General features: G+C 40.7%; 1 protein-coding gene across 1 annotated transcript in view; it reads left to right on the top strand.

Annotated features, from left to right (window-relative positions):
* ADARB2 (adenosine deaminase RNA specific B2 (inactive)) overlaps nucleotides 1-25846 on the top strand; it is a 475814-nt gene that overhangs the window by 433957 nt on the left and 16011 nt on the right. Inside the window, exons 7-8 of the mRNA XM_030550140.1 lie at nucleotides 7210-7378; nucleotides 23092-23273. Of these exons, the coding sequence (XP_030406000.1) occupies nucleotides 7210-7378; nucleotides 23092-23273 (351 nt within the window). The remainder of the gene's footprint in view (nucleotides 1-7209; nucleotides 7379-23091; nucleotides 23274-25846) is intronic.

Here is a 25846-nt window from a genome sequence, read left to right as displayed (position 1 = left end):
AAAAGGACCTAGGGGTTACAGTGGACGAGTAGCTGAATATGAGTCAACAGTGTTCCCTTGTTGCCAAAAAAGCTAACGGCATTTTGGGCTGTATAAGTAAAGGGCATTTTCAGCAGATCAAGAGACTCGATCATTCCCCTCTATTCGACATTGGTGAGGCCTCATCTGGAGTACTGTGTCCAGTTTTGGGTCCCACACTACAAGAAGGATGTGGAAAAATTGGAAAGAGTCCAGTGGAGGGCAACAAAAATGATTTAGGAGGCTGGAGCACATGATTTATGAGGAGAGGCTGAGGGAACTGGGATTGTTTAGTCTGCAGAAGAGAAGAATGAGGGGGGATTTGACAGCTGCTTTCAACTACCTGAAAGGAGGTTCCAAACAGGATGGATCTTGACTCTTCTCAGTGGTACCAGATGACAGAACAAGGAGTAATAGTCTCAAGTTGCAGTGGGGGAGATTTAGGTTGGATATTAGGAAAAAAATTTTCACTAGGAGGGTGCTGAAGCACTGGAATGGGTTACCCAGGGAGCAGGTGGAATCTCCTTCCTTAGAGGTTGTTAAGATCAGGCTTGACAAAGCCCTGGCTGGGATGATTTAGTTGGGGATTGGTCCTGCTTTGAGTAGGGGGCTGGACTAGATGACCTCCTGAGGTCCCTTCCAACCTGATATTCTGTGATTCTATGATGAACGCTTACCACAGAACTTTGAAAATGAAAAACACTAGAGCCATGTATTATTATTATTAATAGTAATAATAATAGATTTTAAGGCCAAAGGATTGTGATGAGCTAGTCTGATCTTTAGCATAACACAGAACATCACTCCTAGAGGCCATAAAACTTCACCCAGTGATTCCTTCATTGGGTCCCATAACGTATAGTTTAACTGGAACATCTTATGTGAGAATGCCTTGGCCATGAAACCTGTTGATTCCAAGAATGCCACGTCACATAAGACTAGAATTGGTTGTAAAATAGAAAAATATTTTGTGAAAAAAAATCATTTTCTGTTTCTCATGAAATATTGCAGAATATTTTTATTAATGTGTTAACCAAACTTGCTATAGAAAGCTTTCAGTTATTGAAAAAATCATGTTTTCTTGGTTAAAAATTAGGGTTTTGGTAAATGAAAAATGACTCTCGTGATTTTACTAAAAATATTGATGAAAAATAGTGTGGAAATTTTCACATAAAAATTCCAGAATGTTGACAGTTTTACCAGTAAAGTTTCATTTGTTTATAAAAAGGTGAGTCTTAGATGGAAAAAACTTTTAGACAGCACCCTGATCCTGTGGAACTGGGATTAGGAGTCTAGTGGGCCTCTAGCGCCTGTTGACTTTTGCCTTGTTGGCATCAGAAAATCTGGATGTGCTCCGCCTGTGCCAAAGCTGTAAAAGAGTTAGCTGATTATCGGTGGCGACCATCTGATGCGTCTTTGTGACTAGCAACTAATCTCACAAAGAGTTCGTTCCTTCTGAGGCACAAATCCTAAATGGCAGCTAGAATTTTGACCAGTCTCCACACTTTGCCCCATGGGGGTTGCTGCACTTTCAAAGAGATGGTGCGGCGCATCTAATTTTAGATGAGAAGAGCAATTAGTAATTAAAAATAATAATCTTGAAGCATTCAAGTTGCACTCTTCTTGACTGGTATCTCCAAGCCACATGCATAGAATCTTAATTCCTCTGACATTGCGATTTCTTCTTATGTGTGCTAATACAATTCTCATCCAGAGCCAGGCTGGGTTCTCAGCACGGAAAATAATAATTGTAGGTGACATGAACCCTACCCTGACTGCAATAATTTTCATTCCTCTGAGCCCTCAGAAATAATTTACAAGCACAATAGCCAACTGTTTGTGGTTTGATGGCAATAATTTGTTTTACGAGATCATTAAGTGGTAGCACGTATTTACCAGCTAAGAGGCACTTAAGGGACATGACACACATTTCTTAGGATAGATATTTCCCATTATATTACGTTTGGTCTCATAAGCATAAAGCACGATGTGAGACAGCAGCTTGTTTAGAAGTTGTTCCAAAGACACAAAAGGCCCTAATAATTAGTATAAAATGCTGTGTCTTTATCAGTTAGCTTCACTCTAACATAAGTCCAGCTAGGATGAGCATTTCACATGTTTCTATGCTTTTACTAATCGAAGGATGAGAAAAGACATTGGAACAAAACTGAGGTCCCACCCTTCTAATACTTATGTGTGAAGGCATTGTTTGATGTAACTAAATTAAGACCTTTCAATAGACCATAGTCCCTAGTAATATTTTCCCATTCCTGGCTATTAGTCCTAAACATCGCTTACAGACCATACATGTCAAGATAAGATGAAAACCACAGTTCAGTAGCAACCCATTTAAAACAGATGAGGATAACTAATGCAGCAGTTTCCTTTTCTAAACTTTCAGATGTTTATTCATGTTGATCCTCTCCCGTGAACCTTTCCCATCACTGTTTTTCTATATACGTGGTAGATTGAATGCCATTTGTCCAGGATTCGCAGATAAGCAAACTCCCAGGAACTTCAGTGGAACCAGGATTTCACACCTGAAACCAGGAGCAGTGGAATCTCCCTAAAAGTGGGGGGCCGCCGGAGCCCAAACTGTGGCCCTGCTCCCTATGCCTTGCAACCCTGAGGTCCCCCCATACCTCCCACCCCTGCATCACCACTTCCCCTGAGGCCCTGCTCCTACACTGCCTCTTCCCCCGCACCAAGACCCTCACTACTCACTCCTCTCTGCCCCCTCCTCACCGTTGCTCACTCTTACAGTGGTGGGGCCATGGCCCCCGCTCCCCCCTTGTTCCACTGTCCCTGCCTGAAACTACTGATAGATTAGAGATTATGGATCAAGTAGAAGGATTTGAGAAAGCTCTCTTTAAAATTAGTGCAAAGCGAAAGATAAAATATCTCAGGTAACAGCCTGAATAAAGTCAAAGGATGCCGAATTATCATCCAAAAACAGGATTTCAGCCAAGAAAGACAGAGAGGTGGGAAGAGGGTTAAGGGTTTTATCTTTAGCTGATAAAGTCATGATCCTCTTTTTCCCAGTAAATATTGGACTGATTTTGGGGATGATCCCCAAGAATCTCCATGAGCTGTAATAACGTTGTGATAAAGCTCTCAGCCTACATTTCAGACGTGACTAATGATATTGGCTGCCACAGTTTCTGGGTGCCCAAATTAAGACATCAGAAAGGGACCTGATTTTCAGAAAATGCTGAGCACCCACCATCTGCAAATCAGGGCCCTTAATAGTTTCTCAAGTGGGCAGCCAAAAACTGGGACACACAAAATCACTCTTTGGTTTTGAAACTGTAGGCCTTTTTCTCCTTATGTGCCTGTCTCTAAAGCAAGACATGACCAAGAACACTGACCATGTCTGACATTACAGCCAATGAAGAGCCAGAGGTACTCATCCATAGCAATCAGTGTGTGTTATGACCCCCACCCCAACCCTAATATACGTCCACAGAATACTATAGTACATTTATATAATAATACCTATATCCAGCATTGTCTTTAACCTGAAGAGCTAAAAGTACTTTTCAAACATGAATTAGTGTTAATTTAGGGTGACCAGACAGCAAATGGGAAAAATCAGGACAGGAGATGGGGGGTAATAAGACCCTATATAAGAAAAAGACCCAAAAATCAGGTCTGTCCCTATAAAATCGGGACATCTGGTCACCCTATGTTAATTAGAGATGATGTTACTGCCATACACGAAAAGTCATACTCTGCCATCCTTACATTGAAATCCTGAGCTCTAGTTGCATAGAAAAGTGCTACCCAAAATGAGAAGGGGTGGCAGAACTTGTATGCATTTCTAATTACTATTGAACTACGAAGTCATTCGTATGCCAGGACTCCTTTTTCCATCTCTTTGTTCCTAACAGCCTTTATGAAGCTTTATAAACCATATTGATGAATTGAGAGTCCAGCCTCCAAAAATGCAAGATAGGCTTTTTTCCCCCACCCTTCTGGAGGAAAAAAACAGCCTCCACTGAAGCACGGAAATAGAAAATGAACCTCGGAGGCAGCCACATGTGAATTTCAGACAGAGACTTACTTGTGTGATTCTGTTTAATCACCATCCATTTCCTTTGTACACTTCAGATATACATAAACATGGATTTTTTTGTTTTATATACAACTCATTTTTTCACATGCTCCTGGAAAACAACACTGGAGCAAGGATTGCACCCCAAATTAAATGGATGTTAGGACACTATTTTAAATGTGCATTGTCTGTATATATGTACAAGACTGAAAGTAATACTCCAGCACCTTTTTATTTCCAAAATTCTCAGGGGCTGTTTTTTATGTTTAATTTTACATCTAGCATATCTCATAAATTCACTCCAAATTATTTTAAAATTTGTACTCTCTAATTCTGGTTTGAATTGACATTTTGTTCTGATTGAAGTGACATCCTCAGCTTTCTTCTCCCTCTGCAATTAGTTGAGATTAAGCCGTTGGAAAACCAGCATGGCAAAGCTCAGAAATGTTCAGAGTCACTGATGCTTTGATCACACTGAACAGGAGAGCAGCAATAGACTGTAGTTTGTAACTTCAAGGTACATAAATAAATATATCTTGGAGATATTTTTAAGTGATCTGTGGCAAAGAGTGTTCCAGCAAGTGGCATCACATTAATGTCTAGCAAGCAGTGTGTACTCTAAAAACAGTCCAAAACCTTAATGTAAAATAAAGGGATTCTTTGTTCAATATTTATATTTGCATACATTGCTTAATGACATGGTAAGAACTAAAAATGGGCTCATGTTCCAAAGATCAGATCAGTATCCAACCTTTAACAAAGATCAGGGTATGGCTTTTCATAAAACATTGTTTTCTTAATACACGTTAAAGAGCAGCATATTGGAACATGTGTTTTGTTTATTCTGGTGGGGCAAACATCTTGGGACATGCAGCGGTGCGCAAGGGTTTAGTCGCACAGCAGCCACTGAATTTAATAGCCGTTGAGCAGCTAAAATCCCTTATCAATTCTTTGGAAATGTATCCCAGGGTGAGTGTGCACAGGCCATGGCTGCATGAATCCTATCAGCTAATTCTGTCTGCTCTCCCTCTCCCTAGGTAGAATTTGTATAAGAAAGTAACAAAGTTTGAAGATTGGGCCAGGCCATGTAAGCATTTGAAGGGTGAGATGTTTTGTGTGATCTCTTACATGTACTAAACTATGGAGATCTATGAAAATCTGTTACTAAATTACTGGTACTTCCAATCCAGGGCAGAAATGCCATAAAAACAGCCATTGTCATAGTATTTTGGCCCTTCCAGCTCCAGTCCTGAAGAGAACTAGAAGGGATAAATGAGCACAAACATCAAGTTTAATGGGAAAAAAGCATTTTCCAAATGTTTTGGAACTCACAGAACCGTTGGTCTTGATTTCAATTCAAAAAAATGACCAGCAGTTATTGGAGGGGCTGGTTCTTATTTTCCCTGAACTGGATTACTCCTCTTTAATTATCTCTGCCAGCTCGTTCTATGGTGCTTTGCCCCTGGCTAGGTAACATTTACTTAGCATAATCAAAATTATGTAAATGAGGGAATATTCCCCTTGTCATGCAGGCACTAAAATCTTGAGGCAGCTGCATCCCAGCCCCCTCCATCCACCCTTGCTAACTTGCAGGCTTTGACATACAAGAGTGAGTAAAAAAGAGGGTAGCAATTTGGTGTCTGTTTTCGACTGCTTGACTCTCAGAGTGAAAAAGGAGAACTATGGCTGCAAGGGAAAGAGGCTGTGGTGTGGGAATTGGTGAGGGTAAGAGGATCCGGAGCACAGTGGGGATGATGGGGAGGGAAAGGCTGGGAAGAAAGAGAACATTTCTGAAGGAGGAGTTGTGGAAATAACGTAGACAGACCCTTAAAGAGCTGGGCTGCATCAGAGCCTGTTCTTGAATTAACAACAATATTTTTAAAACACAAGAAAATGAAGAGCGAGTGGTCACAGGAGAATCAGACCATGTAGCTGCTGGCAGGTCACAGCTGACATTGCTGTTCTACATGTTTTTGCTGCACTTGCTAATCCCAGTGTTCTGAAGCAATTTATTTTTCCATTGCTTTTTTGTAAACAATCCATTGGCACCAGCCAAAGTCAATCAATTGCTTCAACTAGCGCTAACAGTGCAGGATACACTGTAATAAAGCAAACACATTGAAAAATGACAGAAGGGACCCGAGCGCAGCTAGGTAATGCACACAAAGCCAGCTGCTCTCTGCCAATGGCATGATCAGCCCAGTGACTTGTCACACCTTGATTTTATTCTGTGTAATGAACAAGGTCCACACAGACCTGAAACCTGCTATATACATGCATATAACAAGGATAATCTTACTTAGCAAATCCTAACTTTTCCATTGACACCTTACATGACATACTTGGTACAAGATTTGTTGCAATTCTGTAACGGTGGTAACATGAAAGCGCTTTACAAATTTTACTCTCTTTTGTACAAACTACAGGTCTCATTTTGCACGTTACTGAAATGCAGCTAGCCCTGGGGTGGAGCATGGCAACTGTTTAACAGAACCTATCAACACCACACAAGAGTGTAGTACACCTCATCCAAGGGAAATGATAGGCGGAATCTTAGGCAAACTGAATATAATTACCCAAGCTTTACTTTGTCAAGACACTAAGTTGGAAATTTTTAGGGACATCAAGCCTGGACTTTAGTTTTACATCTTCTTTCAGGATGTTTCTTCCACTAGCATTATGCTTGGGCATTGCTTCAGAACTGAGTCAGAGAGGAAAAGCATCACTCAAACTGGTTCCTCAAAGCACCTGAGTTTTCCCAAACAAGTATCAAACTGGCCTGACCATGCTTAGTTTACAAGAGCACTGCACAACATACTGGAGGGATAAGAAATCAGTCTTGCTTAAAAAGCCTCTGCATTTTTTCGAATACGGTGGTGACTGTGAAAATTATCTCAATTCATGCTGTGTTAAAACCACAGATTTATGTGAAAAGCTGACAGAGCAAACCACTGAAAAGATCCATTATACTGCTCCCATGGGCTGCAACCTTATCCAATTTCCTCTTTGATTTAAAGGACCCCATGTGTGGTTCCATGATGCAAGCTGAGGTGTCACAGGCATTTTTATTCATCTCAGGAGACAATTGTACAAACATTTAATTACTGTCTTTCTATCATCACTTTTTTCTGACCCAGTGAACAGTACCAAGCACATAGTAAGAAAGTACCGGGGGCATCTACGAACGAAGATTGAGTCTGGAGAAGGAACCATCCCCGTCCGATGCCATAATGCAGTTCAAACATGGGACGGTGTGTTGTTGGGAGAGCAGCTAGTCACAATGTCTTGCACTGACAAAATTGCCAGGTAATGTGAGCACCTAATTTATACATTATAAAACTGGTTGCTGTGTGGAAATGAGGTTGATGTCACAGAGGACTGTGACTAGTGGTGGGGAATAAATAGCAGGTGCTGATAAACCCTAAGGAAACAATGACTCGCTTTGCATGTAAATGTAAGGCATATAAATAGGATGGAATGTAAATAGAATTTGTTTTCCAAATTCTCTGTGGGTCATTAGCTGCTCTTTAAAGTGTGACTAAAATATAAAACATCTCTTGCAGGATTTCACCAATCAAATTTCTATATGCAAATTAAAACAAAATCAACTCTGTGCTTATTGGATGATTTACCTCTGAAATTTCATTTGCTTCCTATTGCATAAAGTTCTGTAAATGATAAGAATGTTTATGGTTTCTAAAATGCAATTTCAAAACTCTGATGTCACCACCATATTAGGTAAACTTCTGATGAAGAAATAATCATGATATGTGATTTCTTTGCCCAGGTGACTGTGATGGGTTTTTTGTTTGTTTGCTAGCTATATTCAGTAAATAGAATGTATATTTACTAAGGCCCCACTTAACTTGTGATACTGCGGAAATTGTGGATTCCACAATATTAGGCTTTCGCTGCAGTTTTGACAAGATCCCCACTGTGCACAGGGCTGACAGTGGGAGCCCCGGGCAGCCAACAGCATAAGCCCCCACTCTGAACACTGGGTGGTCAACAGCATAATAATCACAAAAAAGAAATAATGGACTTAATTACCGCAAACAATAATGTCCATTATTACTTTTCTGCAATTTTCCATGGCTTGTCACAACTCAGCTGCAATTTTTTGACAATCATCCCACAATTCAAGTAGGGCCTTATATATACATATATTAATACAGAAGAGTTGCCATTAAAAAATCAACATTTGCTAACAATTATTCCACAGTGGCATGCGAGATACCACAGCTATTTCCCATTCTAAGTTTAGGGTAGTAACTATTAGCAAATGTTGATTATTTTAAATGACAACCACTCTGTGTGTGTGTGTATATATTTAATACACATACACATATGTAAATATATATTATTATATATGCATGTACATTTAGTATACATATATGTTATGTATATTAAATGTACATACATCTCTACTTGTAAAATACATTCCATTGCAGCTATAAGAACTGTAAATATTATGGGTCAAATTCTCTGCTGCCATTTTATGTATATGACTTCAATGGAGTTACATCAGAAGAGAATTTGGCCATGAATATCAAGGGCCAATGTGAGCACAATGCTAGAAAAATACTACTGCTTAATGCACTTGCCCAAATTCTGCGCTGAGCTTTTCCTATGCAACCCATCTGAAGTCACTAGGGTTGTACAGGCTCAACTGAGAACAGAATTTGGCCAAGAATGTGTGTGTTTCATCCAATCATAAAATACTAACAGAACAAATGACAGTGAATCAAAATACTCGCTCTGCAATAGGTAGATTAGTCACAAAATAACTTCTGTTTGCATGACTGCAGAAAGGCCTCCTCTTCTGTAATATTTTCATGTATTCACACAGAGATAAGAGAAAACTTAAAACTCAGAGTTTCAGCAGAACTCTCCCTCTGCTTTCAGATACAACTGGCTTTCTAAATCCAGAGCCAGACAGACTACAAAAACTAAACAAGTTAAAGTTTCTGAATTGAAATTTTGCAGTCTCTGTGGTTTTGAATGTCAATAGACAGTAAATTAAATATCAACTCTGCAAGCAGTATTCTATTTGTTATTGATGGGAATGTCAATTTTAATATAGACTCTCGGAAGCTGAGTTTTCTCCAGATACATGTTCTTTCATCCAATATTATATCTGCTTAGAGCTTTCACTGAATTCTTGTGTACCTCCATGTAACTGATTGTTACCATGTAACGAAATGGCATGAAACCTGTAAAGGAATACTACAGATTGCCAGGTAATATTTTTACATTATCAAAAGAAAACATACAGCCTCCCCCTTTGCTGTGCTCTGATTGTTGCTGTAATTATTATTTATTCACACAGCGCCATAAATGTGCATGGCACTTAGACAAAATACCCAGTATTCCCTGCTCTGATGAGCTAAACGAAACTATAGCTTGATGAGTGACAATTACAAACACTATAGGTAGGGGTAAGGGAAAACAAATAATATTGTGTACTTGCTGTGATCTGTACAGCAAGTGTTTTGGAAGTTGTGAGACTTACGTGTGATTCCATATCTTTGAAGGACAGGCTTCATGGAACATGTGTGTTTTAAGGAGGCACTCGATGAAGGAAAGGGTGGAGGCATGGCAGATGGGGTGAGGAAATGAATTCCAGTGCATACGAGGCTGCTTGGAAGAAAGTCCTGGAGCAAGAGTGGGAGAAGGAAACATTGAGAGGAGTCAGTCATGAGGCTTGGGTGAAGCAAAGGAAACAAGGGTGGAGTGAAAAGAGGGTATGGCAAAGAGGTAGGTTAGTGCTCTGTTGTGAAGGATCTTGAAGATGAGGACATGAAAACTGAATTTGATGTGGAAGATAAGGAGAAGCCGGGAAAAGGGAAAAGCGGTGACAAAGGATATGAAGAGAAGCTGTGTCAGAGAGGTGACAATGGGTATGAAAAGAAGCTATGTCGGTGTGGTGAGTCAGGGTATAATTTTTCCAGAAATTGGATGGCTGATAAAAACAGGGGTGTGAGCAAAGTAAGAAGCAAGGAGGATTGAGAGGAGCGATATGGTGGTAATAGAGAGAGAACAAGAGGAGCAAGAGAGCGACTGAAAGTCAGAGCCTCTAAAGGAGGGTGTGATCAACCATAGCAAAGAAAAAGGACAGGCCAAGAAGGATGGGGATGGAAAAGAGATTTTGAAGCTTTACAGTGATGGTTTTGGAGAGGGTAACGTCAGTGGGGTAGAGAGGGTGGGAGCCAGGCGGAGGGGTTCAAAGGGAGACATGGTGCAGGGAACATCAAGGTTAATGAAGAAGAGAGCACGGAGGTGAATGGAAGGAGGGGAAAGAGATGCTAGTAAGAAAGACAAGAGGAGTCAAAATAATGTTGTGGGGCGTTACAGTGGCGCATTTGAAGGAAGAGGGGATGGTGGTAAAGGAAAGAACAAAGCACCAAGTACTGAGAAAAGTCTCATCTTCTCAGAAAAGCTCTTTTTCATCTGAGACAGTGTACTGTCCCCTCATCAGCACCCCAGCAACAACCCCCATACTGAACAAGTTACAATTGAGTATTGGGTGCTCCTTGGGGCAGTTTTATCTAGAGTTGGGCAGAGAGCAGTAAGGGAGTGGGGGATGTGAACCCTTCTTGAACTAAATACCAACTTTCAGTTCACAGTGTACACAAGCCCATGATCAGTTTTGTTCACCCTGTGCAGGACCTGAGATCACTTTACCTCACCTTTGCATTCCTCCAGTCCCCAGGGCTGCTTTCTACATTCTTCACATAAGGATACAAGAACTACAGATGGGAAAGGAATCCAGTGAATGAGAAGAACATTGGTTTAATGCCTTCTTTATAGTCCCCCTCCTAGAGGGAAGCTCAGTAGAAGGTTATTATTCAATACTTTTGGACTCCAACTATTCACCATAAAATGTAAACAGCTCAATCCCCCAGTGACTGCAGGGGCTGTGGTGACAAAGGAACCTGTTCATACATTATCTGGACTTGCCCTACAGTAAAAAGAACTTCCAAAAATGAACCCATTTGTATAAATAAGATTCTTGACAAAAATCTTCCTTATACTCCTTTGATTATGGTGCTTGGAAAAGACCCTCAGGAGCATTAGGCTATTAGAGAATGTTCCCCATTGAGAACCTTACTAGTAGCTTCTAAAATATGTGTCATTTTGTACTGGCTGCAAAGGACTTAACTACCAGAATATCAAAAATCCCAGCTTTGGAAAGCGTTACTGAGACAAAAATTATGTTCTTTCTTCCTCACAGGATATCCACAAGCAGAAAGTGGTTTAATCAGATTTATTTATTAATCAAAAACATTTAGCAAATTATTTTACCATTTTAAAAAAGTCTATTGTTCAAGCACAACATTTTCTGCAAGAGTTAGATACCTAGTATTTGCTATTTGGGTTTTGTTGCTTAGTTGTGATTGATGAATGAGTTGTATGGTATTATGTTTATGCCCTGATTGGGTAAATGCACGAACACTTCTGGTGTGAATCCTCATGTGTTATTTGGTTCATGCAGGAAATTACTGAATTCAATTCTCTGACCCGTGTGATGCAGGAGGTCAGGCTAGATTATCATAATAATTCATAGATTCCAAGGCCAGAGGAGACTGTTGTGATAAGCTAGAGTAACCTCCTGTATAACATAGGTCCTAGAAATTCTCCAAAATAATTCCTAGAGCACGGGTTGGCAACCTTTGGCATGTGGCCCATCAGGGTAATCCTGGCGGGCCGCAAAACATTTTGTTTACATTGACTGTCCACAGACACGTGCCCCCCGCAGCTCCCAGTGGCTGCAGTTCGCAGTTCCTGGCCAATGGGAGCTGCAGGAAGTGGCAGGCCACAGGGACGTGCTGGCTGGCAATGTGCTCCTGGGAACAGCAAACTACACCCACTTGGAGCTGCGGGGGGACGTGCCTGCAGATGGTCAAAGTAAACAAAATATCTCGCAGCCTGCCAGCAGATTACCCTGATGGGCCACCTGCCAAAGGTTGCCGACCCCTGTCCTAGAGCATATCATTTAGAAAAGCATACAATCTTGATTAAAAATTGTAAATGATAAAGAATCTTCCACAACCATTGGTAAGTTGTTCCAACGCTTAATTACTGTAACTTAAAAATGTATACCTTCTTTCCAGTCTGAATTTGTCTAGCTTAAACTTCCAGCCATGTTATACCTTCCTCTGCTAGACTGAAAAGCCCATTATTAAATATTTGTCCCTCAAGTAAGTACTTCAAGTCATGCCTTCACTCTCTCTTTGTTAGACCCAAGTAGCACAACCTATTTAGCTTATCACTATAAGGCATGTTTTCTAATCCTTTCATCATTCTTGTGACTCATCTCTGAACCCTCTCCAATTTATCAGCATCTTTCTTGAATTGTGGGCACCAGAATTGGTCGTAGTATTCCAGAAGCAGTCACACCAGTGACAATGCAGAGGTAAAATGACCTTTCTACTCCTACAGAAGAGTCCTCAGTTTATTCACACAACAATTGCATTAGCCCTTTTGGCCACAGTGTCACACAGGAATTGTGTGATTATTCATGTTCAGCTGATTACCCACCACAACCCCCGAATCTTTTTCAGAGTCACTGCTTCTCAGTTATGCTCTAGACACCGCCACCCCCCATCCCACCCTCATCATGTAAGCATAACCTACATTCTTTTTCTTAAATGTATACATTTACATTTAGCTGCATAAAATGCATATTGTTTGCTTGAGCCAAGCCTACCAAATGATCCAAGCAACCTGTCCTCCTCATAATTCCACTCCCCCAATTTTTGTGTCATCTGCGAACTTCCTGAATGATGATTTTATGTTTTCTTCCAGGTGATTAATAAAAATATTAAATAGTATAGAGCCAAGAATCGAACCCTGCAGGACCCCACTAAAAACACACTCATTCAATGAAGATTCCCCATTTACAATTACATTTTGTGACCTACCAGTTAGCTAGCTTTTAATCCATTTGAATGTGTGCCACGTTAAGTTTGGATCATTCTATTATTTTTTTCAAAATGTCATTTGGTACTAAGCCAAATACCTCAGTGAAGTATAAGTATATTACATCGACACTATTGTGTTTATCAACCAAACATGCAATCTCCTAAAAAAGGTTTGTTTTCCATAAACCCATCTTGCTTGGCATTAGTTATATTACCTTCCTTTAATTCTTTATTAATCAAGTCCCATATCAGCCACTCCTTTATCTTGCCCATAATGAGATGAAACTGACAGTCCTATATTTACCTGGGTCATCTCGTTTACCCTTTAAATTATTGATACAACAAGAGTTTTCTTCCAGTCTTGTGGAACTTCCCTGGCATTCCGAGATTTATTGAAAATCAACATTAACTGTCCAGCAAGCTCCTCAGCCAGTTCTTCTAGAACACTTGGCTGCAAGTTATCCAAACCTTTAATTTGAAAATGTCTGACTTCAATAGCTGCAGTTTAATGATCCCTTCTGGATTTAAAATCTATGAATTTATATATGTATATTTAAAATTTGGTTTCTGTGACTCCTCACGTAACCCACACTAATACAGTGTTGGCCTAGGTTGTCCTCAGGTGGCCAGGCCATCTAAAGGTTTTATGAGTCTCATAATGCATGCTGAAGAGGTAGAATCAAACACCCCATTGGCGCAAGCACCCTTACTTACCCTCATACATGAGACTCTGAAATTTGTTCTCTACAAGCACTGATGTCACTAAGACACACACACACACATTTGTGAAAAGAGAATATGAAAGGAGCAAATGTATTGTAGAAGCAAATTCATTTAAAAATTCAGCCAGTTCTTTAAGGAAAATGTTTTTGCAGTCTTCACCCAGTTCTACTTGGTGCTAAGCTCAACGTCCAAAACACGGACTTTGGCTCGGTATAGACACCTTGGGACAGCACTGCAGCCCTGGGAGAACTGTAATTTCTCAGGCTCATCATCAAAACTGAAAACTCAAAACTTGCTTAATATTATGGTCCAGATTAAGCCTCTCTTTACCTTGCTGCTCCCATGCAGAGGCCAAGTACAGAGGAAATCCAATGCAAGGTGACTACGGGGTTAATGCTGCTGCAGATGTTAGGGGACCGAGGAGGAAGTATGGCTGTGGTAATACTCTTCTTCCATTCTGGCCCTGCTCTGCAGAGGAAAGCAGATGATGACCTGAGTTTCCTGGGAGCTTCGGGAAGAATTGTGCCTGCTTCAGGTGCAGCCCTTGCCAGAGCAGCCTCAAGAGTGTACTTTGGCACCATCCCCACTGCAGGGCTGTAGCTGAATGCCACAGTCCTGCCCTTTCTGCATAACAACAATGTAGAGGGATCAGTTCAATTTTTTTGTTGGGCTTGTATACATTGTCATACATTTTTTGCATGTATTTCTCTGGCTCTTCAGGTATCTAAATACTTTTAAAAATCTGGCCCCCTAGTGCAATTTTCAAAAGCACCTAGGCACTTCACTCCCATTCATTTCAATGGGTGTTTGGACTGAGGCGCCTTTGAAAATCTCATCAAGCACCTACACACATTTAAAAATCTGGCCCTAAGTGCTTACTGCTAACTCTTGTGAACATCTGGCCCTATGGGTGCTGAGGTCTTCTGAAAATCTGACTATACACACACAAGACCAAATTCTGCAACATACTGTGTTTCACTCCGAACAGCAGAGCAGTTCCAAAGTCCGTCCCCCCAGTTCCCAGTGCAGATTAGATTGTCTCTATTTCTGGCAGAGATAACCTGTTTGAGGGCATGTTGAGCAATGGCCAGGCCAGGGCATAATCATGTTTAAATGCATGGACCCTGACTCCTAGGCCCCATTCAGAACCATCCATTTGAGGCTCCCCTGGCAGAGCACTTGTGGAAGGCCTGCAAAGCATACTCACCACACACTTTGTGGGGACATTCCCCATTGAGCCACAGTGTTCCTGGCACATGCTTAGAAGTAAACACCAGTCAGAATTCAGCCCATGTTGCACTCACTCTTGACTTTAGATCATAAACCATTTTTTAAATTATTTTCTTTAAAAAAGCATCCTCAAAAGATCAGCTTTAAAAGGCTGCATTTTTGTGCCACCACGTTATGCACTGAGCAGTTACTTACTATTTCAAAAAGACTCCGAAGTTAAACCCAGGGGCTAAGTGAGATTTATAACATCTGAATTATACCTCACCTGTACAATGACATGAATAGCAGCAGAGTGCCTCCAAACTTCATGTTCGCCATTGTCAGTCTGTTCTTCTTCCCTGGCTAAGATTCAAGGGTCCTTCTGGCCCATCACTAGTGAATAGATCTGAATGTCTATTGAGGGAAGTATTCATAATAGCATAAGATAGGAGTGGTGTTAAAGAATGGCGTAAGGATTTAGCAATAGGTAGAGTGACCAGATGTCCCGATTTTATAGGTACAGGCCCGATTTTGGGGTCTTTTTGTTATATAGGCTCCTATTATCCCTCACCCCCTGTCCCAATTTTTCACATTTGCTGTCTGGTCACCCTAGCAATAGGGCTCCAAAATAGAACTTTACAAAGTGATTTGAACAAATTAAGCCGCATTTAAATGTACCATACAAAAATGCTAAACTGCAAGTCAGTGATAGATATTCACATTTTTAGATGTAGGGTTAGCCTGTCGACCAGAGACATTATTAACAGAAGACTGAGCCTGGCACGGTAACTCTTAAAAAAAGCTACTTCAAAAGCTGCATATTAATGTAAATAAAACTCAATTAACACAGCTAGCTCTTCAGTTAGAGACAATTTGTGCACACAATAACGTCAATTTGTAATTCTCTCTCTTAACCCTTTTCTGTGTGACTGAGAATTCAACTTCAGTCTTTCATGACAAGGAATATTCCAGAAAAATAAATGTATATACACACACACTGCTAAGAAACTGATCAAAAACTAATGCGCTAGTTCTAGTTTCTAAACCAATAGTAGCTAAATAGTCATATTAATAGGAACATGATGGGTACTCTGCTAAATATAGACCACCATGAGTAACAATTTATATGGTGCAAAAGCATAACAGGAAACTTTGGTAGTAATGTCTGTGGTACAGTAGGTTAATGGTACACTAAGCAGAAAAGACTTAAAACAGTTGATAAGAACATGAAAAATGCATCTCCCATAAAAGCGATAAACAAAGAAAGCTTTCAAATTCACAAGTGATATTATTTATAGTTGTAGTTTTCAAAGGTGCCCAAGGGAATCAGGTGCTTAGTTCTCATTGACTTTCAATGGGAGTTGGGCACTTAATTCCCTTATGTGCCTTTGAAAATGTCAATCTACATTTCTCTTAATATTTCACTGGGGGCAGTGGGGAGTGGGAAGTTAGCTGTTTCCTTTAACAATAACAATAATATTGTTAGGAAAAAGTTAGAATTTGAGTCTCCGCTCATGCTGTGAATCAGGAGTAGCTCCAATGAAGTCATTGGAGTAACATCAGTGTGAGATAAGAATCGGCCCTAGGTCTTCAAAGCACATCAGAGGTAAGTAAATATTGACTCCAGGGGAACTATATCCATTTACACCACTGAGGGTTTGGCCTATTGTCCCTTCTTCATCAGTGTGCTCTATTTTTATAACCTATATTGAGAACCAGATCGTATGTGGCCCTTGAATAAGTGCAGAAGTAGAAAGTAGGGCACAAACAGCCTTACCCCTCTGTCTGCCTTCCCTCTTACACGCACCTTCACACAAAGACCAGGCATAACAGCAACCCTTGCACTGAGATGCAGTCCGGCAGAGCTCATTCTGGGGATACTCCACCACCCAATGCAGACCAGTGCCTTCAAAACCCATTACATTTTGGTTACCTTACACAGGCTCAATCAATTTCAGAACATGACAATTCTTTGTAGTGTTGTTGTAGCTGCGTTGGTCCCAGGTTATTAGAGAGACAAGGTGGGTGAGGTTATATCTTTTATTGGACCAACTTCTGTTGGTGAAAGAGACAAGCTTTTAAGAACATAAGAATGGTCACACTGGGTCAGACCAAAGGTCCGTCTACACACACCTCTCCTTCAGATCTGGGAAAGATACTTAGCTGTGACACTCTGAGTACCTTTCCCAGGCTTGAAGAAGAGCTCTGTGTAAGCTTGAAATCTTGTCTGTCTCTCCTGCAGAAATTAGAACACGACAACACATTTTTCTCAGCTGAAATGTGCCCCCTGCTGTTCTGCTCCCCCAGTTGAACAGAGAAGGTCTATGAAAGTAGCAGTCTTCAGCATGCTCTTACTTCATATCTTCAGATTCGCCAATCACTCCTTCTTGGCTTTTCTTCTCCATCACACAGCTCCATTCTGCTGATTTGCTTGAAGTAATGGAGAAGGAGAGGAGGGAGGAAGGTAAATTAACAAACTGAAGCAACATTAGTTCCATGCTTAGAACATGGTTTTTTTCATTTCACCAGCAAGAGAAAGGGACAGAGTTGTGGAGGGAGAAGTGCAGATGGGGAGGGTGGGCCAAGAGAACAGAGCATCCCAGAGGATGAAATAGAAACCACTTAGGTAGGGGAAGCAATCAGTAAATAAGGAGAGGGGGGAACACCAGCGTTTCCTCGACCAAGTACTGTCACCCTCCTGGTGTGCAGCATATCCTGGTTGTCTGCCCACCACCCCAAAGTTGGCCATAATTCATTCACTGTATGCCTAGTGTACCTGAAGTGCACTGGGATCCTTTGGGAGAAAAGGTGCTATCTAAATGTAAAACACTGTCATTATGTACACTGAAAGATCATGGATGTGAAGCTACACCTACCACAGTTGTGTCAGCTTCACATATACAGCAGCATGAAGGTGCTGCAGCCAACTCCTGTCCCAGGCTGTCAGTTATATCACAACCGTGATGAGGATTCTGATGTAATTACTATTTATATGTATATTTTCAAGACTCTCTCTGTTAGTGACTGACTGACCTAAGCACATGCAAACAATTCCATTGCGATTGTAGTTGGAGTCACCATGTAGTTATGATTTGTTCTGAGCAAGGAGAATGTGTCATCTAATTAAGGAAAAGCTGCCTGCTCCAAGATCTCTGCCAATTCTTCTTTGGCATTTCAATGACTGACATACAGGCAAAAATATATTTGTTTAGGGCTTATTGAAAACTGGGCATGGAATTTTGTCTCTGCGAACACTGCAATAATATCAGCGGCTTGAACAAAAGGACTTGAGCGAAAGCCCTAAACTCAGAAAAACTCCCCAGTTTAAGCTCAGGCAGGGGACATTTGGTTTTATTGATCTTCTTTGCTAAAGATTTTTTTGAAAATCTGTGACTGTGTGAGAAGTGGGTTGATTTTCTTATTGGAAAGGTTATTAAACAGCATACAGAGTATAAATTATCTGCTAGGTGTGCCCTTGAAAACAGCCTTTACAAATCTTGCACGCTTAGAAATATTCAAAATGATCCACTATATTTCTTGTTAGTGAGGAAAGTTACTTTGATATTTGGAGGGCCTGAAATGTAACACTGCATTTCCGCTGAATAATAATTTTATTTGGAAAAGCTGTATTTGAAGCAAGCACTTTGTTATAGATGGGAACACAGCTACTTTCATGCACCTACAGTAGATTACATAGAAAAAGCTCCTTCAGAAATGAACATATATTGATATTTTTACTGCCACTCAGACCAGAATCACTCCCCGCAATTTTCCTATAAGTCATCCTGTAGGTGTTCAATTACCAGAGAACTGAGCTGGTTGCTAAAACCAAGTGTACTATAAATACATGATAGCCAGAATAGGGATTATACAAGCAAGAGGCTTCTCCCAAATATTTGTCATTTGAATATAGTCCTCATGAAAATTAATGGACTAGCTGCCCTCAAGCATGAAGTCCTCTTCTTAGCCAGAGAAGAGTGCAGCACAAGTTATAGCAATGCAAACTTCCAACCAATGTGCCTCTGCTCTGATCTGTGACAGAGATGGGAGAGCTCAAGAACCCTAGTGCAGAAGTCCATCTCTAATCAGGACACGACTCAACTTTAGGTACCTATTGACTTCAGTGGGACTTAAGCAGGTGCTTATAGTAATAGTGCTCTGCTGAATAGGAACAGACTTAAACACACGGTTAAATACTTTGCTGAACTGGGGCCAGGCCTGAGAGCATAGTTCAATCTTTACTTTCATCTGTGGGATTTGTGTGGAGACTGCCAGTCAGGGTGCAAATTAGTGCTCATTTTTGAGATGTGGACTTGCGAGTAGGTCAGCAGCATCAGTCACTGAACAGCCATCAGGTGATATTTTGGTTGCTGCTATCAAGGCATTGATCTGAATCCATGACCAATAGTGGAAAAGCTCTTTACCTCATTATGATTACATTGCAGCCCCATGACAATCCAGTTCCCATTCCCAAGTATTTTGAAAAGGAAACACCAAGCTTTACGTTCTTTTGTTAGCAAGGAGAACCGTTATCTCAATGACATGAAAATAGCGAAGCATCTTTTTTAATGGACAGGGAAATGTGTACACAAGTCAGTCCTTATAAAATGTAATGGAAAGCTAACGGAAGCTAAATCAGGCCACAACTTAGACTGGCATAGAAACACTAAGCCTGCAAAACATGAAATCATCTGAGAGCTGTTTTTAAGACTTAGTGGACTAACTAGCCTGCTAGTTTTCATAGGGGGCTGGCACTGGAAAACAGTCAAGAGCTACCTTCCCCAGTGAAACTTGCCTGCTAGGTGAGTAGGTCTGTTATCAGGTCTCTCTCTCCTCCATGGCATAGGATACAGGTGATATTCTGAAAGGACCTTAGTTCTGGGATAATAAATTTACACTTTGTCTTCACATTTCAGGCACAGGTGCTCGTCTGAATTTTTTCCCTCATTCTTTTAGTTGCTTTCTCCTCTCTTTCTGTGTATTTAGTTATATATAAATATCTTAAAGTTAAGGTCCGCCTTGGGTGATCCACAAATCATATTGCCTTTCTAATGCTATTGCTGGGATGTCCTTGGCTGGATGGGTGGGACAGTTTTGTCAGGCAGAATAAACACAGCAATGGACTTTAGGAAGCTCTGAATTCCAATCCCAGATCTTCCTTTAAATAACTCTGTGGTCTTGAGCAAGTAACTTCACTTTTCTGCCTCAGTGTCCCAGTTGAGATAATTATATTGATCTACTTCTCAGGATCATTGTGAGAATTAGTGAATGTTTACACAACGCTTTGAACACAAAGGGCTGATCTGATCACACTTATACCATATTTTCCATTGCTGTAATTCCACTCACTTCATAGACGTAGTCATCCCTAACAAGGATGTCAGCGAGATCAGAATTAGCCATATAAATCTCTGTAAAGATGCTACAGGTTGGTATTTAATGCAAATAATTATCATTACTATCTCATTATTTATTATGTGAACTCACCAGCCTATTTTTGTAAATAAGACCCAGGTAATCTATTTATGATATACATATTGGTGATATTTCAGTCTTGCGGAACATATGTTGTTTCTCTGTTTTCTCTTTCCTTTTCAAACAAACATTTTGAGGGATTGGTTTGGAGGGAGGTTATAAAAGAGGTTATTGAGAACGACGCTGAGATCTTGCAAGTGTTTCAGTCTGGAAGGAAGAGTTGCTATCTAATATATTTAACTCTGCTTCAAAGCCAATTCTGAATTCAGTGCTGTTAACTGAACTCTCTATTTCCTAAGCTTGCATTATTAATTTTGCATTGCAATAAGATATGCATTCAAAGAGTCAGATAGTCCCTTCCTTTAAAAGTGACATTATTTGCAGAAATGACCACACTTTTTTTTCCCCAAATGAAGTTATGCAAATCTGATAGACTAAAGTAAATGTTTCATAAAACCAATGACTGTTTAAATTGTGGGACTAAATTGTTTGTATATAAATATTACCTTTTATATTCCATTTGAGTTTTATGTAGATGAACACATTACTTTAATGACCTGCATTTATAGAGGGAGAGAGGGAAAGTCTCACTCTGAAATCCTCAGCAGCCAGATGGCTGCCTTTTCTTGCATGAGATTAAAAGATGTTTCTCATTCACAGCCCTGCTTCTGAGGCAAATTAATATAGCCAGCTAAATTGCTTGTGTTTTTGGAATAAAATTTAAAGAGAACTTTTTTAAGCAATTGGTGTCACAGGTTTCTTGAGCAGATTGCTCTCCAGGTACAGCATGCTGGTTTTAAACATTCCGTAATTAATGGAAAGTATTCCGTGTTAATTGACTGCTTCAGGAAAGGGAAATATAATGACTCCTTATTAATCATGAAAAGAGACATACAGCACAGAGGCACCGCAATAATTGCACTAACAGTTGAGAAATGTTAATTAATGAAAAGAACAATGATGTAAGAAATTAGCTATATAATGCTTGCTGCTGATGGAGAGTGTGCTTTAAACACATTATTTAGCATGGTAACCACTGGATGTTGCCTCAAATAGCAGACACCTCGAAACTTTTTTTCATTTGGCTCTGGATCTCCAAATGTTGTCAGCTTTTATAAGCCAAAATGCACTCCCCAAAAGCACATTTTTCAAAAGAGTTTCTAATTTGAGCTCAGTACTGCCCAAAACGAAGCGAAAAGCTTTGAACTATATTATAAGTGTCACCTAAGTTCAGGAAAACATATTTGGGTAATTTAGGAAGGAAAAATATTTCTCATTAAACTGGCACTGAGCGAGACACAACCTGAGGTTTGCAAGTGAAGATAACTGTATCTTGAAATCTCTTTTTTCCCCTTCTTCTCCTTTCTGCTTTTTATCTAATTATATATCCTCTAGAGAATTTAGAATTTTGATTCAGTCTTATTTGTAACTAGCTTTATATAAAAGAATTGTACATATTAAAATGCAGAGCAGCTCTTTCAACTAATCCAATAGCAGTTATAAGGAGCTCAAAATCATTAGCAGTTGCAAGGCCCTAAGGTTTTCATTGTCATTCTTTTATATCTGTATTGAGAGCATCAAGGCAAGGCACACTCAGTCTGACTATATCAGAGCTCATCAAATTATTTGTTATGAATAAATTACCTAACAAATGTAGCCCTTTTTTCGGTTCAGGAATAGACTTTGATTTTTTTTGAAGGTATTTGCTCTTCATAATTGCATGGCAAGCAGTCTGTGCAAACAAATGTCAGCCTGTGAGGTGTTTTCAAAAAACTGGTCATGACAACTATGTGGTGTGCAAAGTGGTCACCTACGAAACATGGCATCGTGTCTGCCCCGTGACTGACGACCAAAACTTTTTTAAAGAAGAGAATAGCAAACAACATATGACCAATAGTGAATAAGGAATACAAACGCTTTTGTTTCTACTCTAACCCCACTTCTAATGTAAGAACATGGATATTTTTATGCAGGACAATTTTCAAAATCCACACAAATGTGTGTTAAGAATAAATGCAAAAGGGGCTTCAAATCAAATAGCCATTCCAAGGAGTGTGTCCAGCATGAGGCCTATAAGTCACACATAACTCCACTAAATCAGCAGAGTTACACCAGGTTAATACCAGTGTGAGAGGAGAATCAGTCCTAGTGTTTTCCACTAGTTGCCCAGTGTGAGAAAATCTGGGGGCCTGATTCACTCCTAACTAGCTCAGCTTTATGAAGGAACAACTCCACTGAAATGGGTGCGATTGTACTAGCATAAAGCTGAAGTAATGCAGTGCTGGCTTAGACCTAATGAGCTAAATCTTCAGCTACACTATGCTTGGCACAACTGATCCAGGGTGTGAGGGATAACTCTAAACCACTTTTCTGCTTCCAATCCAGGGGTCATCAGCTCCACCCCTTTCTGCCCCACATGTTTCCGACATGCCACGGCACACTCTGATGCTTCAGCAGGAGGAGCTTTGTTCACTCCACACTGAGGGAATCTTCAGCTATATATTTACGATAGTTTAAGGGGATTTAGCCAAGTAGAGCACCTGACCCTAAATGTTTATCTCTGGAATCAAAATGCCAAAGATGGGAAAAGTCTCCTTCACCCATGTGTTGACATTTGTTTTCCTCACAGTCTCTCACAGGTTCATTTCTGTACCAGTATGTTTTATCACTGCTGTATTTCTTTTCCAGATGGAACGTTCTTGGGTTACAAGGTGCTCTCCTCAGTTACTTCATCGAACCCACATACTTGCACAGCATTATTGTGGGAAGCCTCTGTCACACTGGTCACCTTTCCAGGGTAATGAGCCATAGAATAGAAGACATTGGTCAGCTGCCAGCTTCATACCGGCATAATCAGTTGCTCCTCAGTGGTAAGCAAACACCTGCTTGAAAGACAAATGATCAGCTTTCCCATCACTAATTGCACTGGACATCAAGAGGAAAGTTAACTTCTTAGCATTTGTTTACACCATGTGTCCTCCATGCATCCAAGCGCATGTTTTCCTCTCATTCTCATTTGAGCAATAGCAATACACTGCTCCAGGCTACACTGGGAGAGGAGTGATCCAGCTAACACAGCAGGCTCCCAGGGAAGCAATTTATTCCTAATGATAATCAGTAGGAAGGACTGCTGGTCAATAGGGACCACCATGATGCAAGCTGGGGTGACCATCTGGGTTACCTGAATATGTGCATAAGGGTCTAGTCTGGCACTCATTGAAACCAATAATAAAGTTCTAATTGACTGCAGTGGGCCCAATCCAGCAGGGTGCAGCATGCCTACAGTTTCCACTGAAATCAGTGGAAGTTCAGTGCACTTAGCACCTCACAGGAGTTGCTCAGCGCCTTGAAGGATCAGGCCCTAAACTCTTACAGTGACCCATTGGTGGCCATGAATGCTACACAGCTTTAAATGCTTAAAGTGGCATCAGTACTTTAGCTCTTACAGCCCAATGGACTTCATTCCCCTTGTACTCAACCCTGCCTGCCCAACCCAGCCCACTCCTGACCCAGGGCCTCCTCCAGCCCAACTCCCACTTGCTCAGAAACATCTTCTCCCAGACTGAAAATCCTTCCACTTCCTAGCTAACATCTCCACAGCTCCGAACCAGCCCCTGCAGCTCAAAGCCCTCTCTCATTTCACACACACACACACACACACACACACACACACACACACACACACACACACACACACACACACACACACACACACACACAAAAACCTACAGAGTCAAAACACCCATCCTCAGGCTCAGGACCCTTCCCTCACCTACCTGCTGCCCACCATCCCCACCCCAGGAGAAGTAGCCTGCCTCCTCCCATCTGAGAGTCCCCTCCCCTAGACCCTCCCTACTCCATTCCTTGTTGCTGGGTCTGAACAGAAGCATGAGGAAAGGACTGCAGGGAGGTTAATGCAGGGATCTCTGTACTGTGAATCAACCCCACACAAGCCTTTATTCCCTGTTCCCTCCCGTGCCTGCAGTCTGTGTAGTCCAGCTCTGGCGCCATAAGGAGTCCCCTTGTGGCAGCAGGTGGTGTAACACCCTGCAGTACATCTTCCATGCTACCCAGTAGTAATATTATTGGTAGGACGTAATCCTATCAGCACCCATAGCCTAATAAATCCTTATTAGCCAGGGCCTGATCCAAATCCAGTGATGTCAATGGAAAAACTCTCATTGATTAATTGGCCTCAGACAGCAGCCAGGATTCCCAACTATACTTAAGCTACCTTGGGGCCTGATCTTGAGAAGGGTGGACAACATCCTGCAGATTGCTGAGTGCCTTCCAGTCCAGTCGAAGGTCCTCAGCACCTCACAGGATCAGGCCCTTCAATCAGGCTCCTGGAACACTGGAGAACTGTGATTATTGGCAAGGATGCACTGAGATGCAAAGGGGATGACTGTGGTATGTATAAATGACTTTCCAGGAGTCTCTGCTGACATTGCAGCACTGACCTCAGTGGAATGACTTAAAGCACCTAAGTCATTTGAGCGCTGTTGGATAGTTTATCCTTTATCTATTTCTTATTCCTCTTGCTGAGTTTTTATGTTTTACATGCATCTTTGAGATAAAATTAGCTTTGCTAAGCTTGAAGAAGTGATAGTTTAGCTAAGGGGGAAATTGGCTGTTTCACTGTGGGCTTAACACATTAGATTTGTACCACTTGAATGTTAGTTGTCAAGGTGAGTATGTCAGAGGTAGCTGCTTAGCCTGTTGTCAAACATTTGCCTTAAAAATCTTCAGTATAGTTAGACAAATATAGAAGATTGTCTAATACAAATATATAAGGAATCCCCATACATATTTCATCATTTTGTTTGAGATTACATTAATAACTATATGACTCCTGTTTATCAATGACTAGAGTAGAATGAGAACTGGCCTCTAAAGTGATTTTCATATACAGTACCAGCACATTCTCCCTTTAGTGGGGAAAATTTATCCCTGTGCAGAAGGCCATCACACACACAAGCCAATTAAGTCCTCAAAATAGGATTTAAGTGGGACTTATGTAGTTCATAGGTCTTGTGCTGGACTGCTGCATGTTGTGACCATAATTAACTTATTTCATATGTTATTACATCAGTTTTACATAATAGTACATCAGTATACATGAGATAAGAATCAAGCCCATTTTCTAATAAGTCTCACTGGAAGTTTCCTGTGTACGAAGAAACCCCACACAGATTGAAAAGTGATTAAGAATGATAAGATGCTAACAAGGGAAATAACCACAGCCAGCCCAGATGATACTGGCAAGGGTTTGGCTTTATACTGTATATTTATGTTTGGGAGCCAATGTCATATGTTTTCAGGGTGGTAAAGCTGCATCAAAGGGGTACCCATGTCACTTGCAATGTATTTGTCTCATAGAACTTGATTTCTTCTTTCACTGAGAGTTGTCTTTGTTTGGAAAACTTTCTCTTTGCCTTTACGC

This window comes from Gopherus evgoodei, chromosome 2 (genome assembly GCF_007399415.2).
Source record: "Gopherus evgoodei ecotype Sinaloan lineage chromosome 2, rGopEvg1_v1.p, whole genome shotgun sequence".
NCBI classification, from domain to species: Eukaryota; Metazoa; Chordata; order Testudines; family Testudinidae; genus Gopherus; species Gopherus evgoodei.
This window is presented reverse-complemented; position numbering and strand designations above follow the sequence as displayed.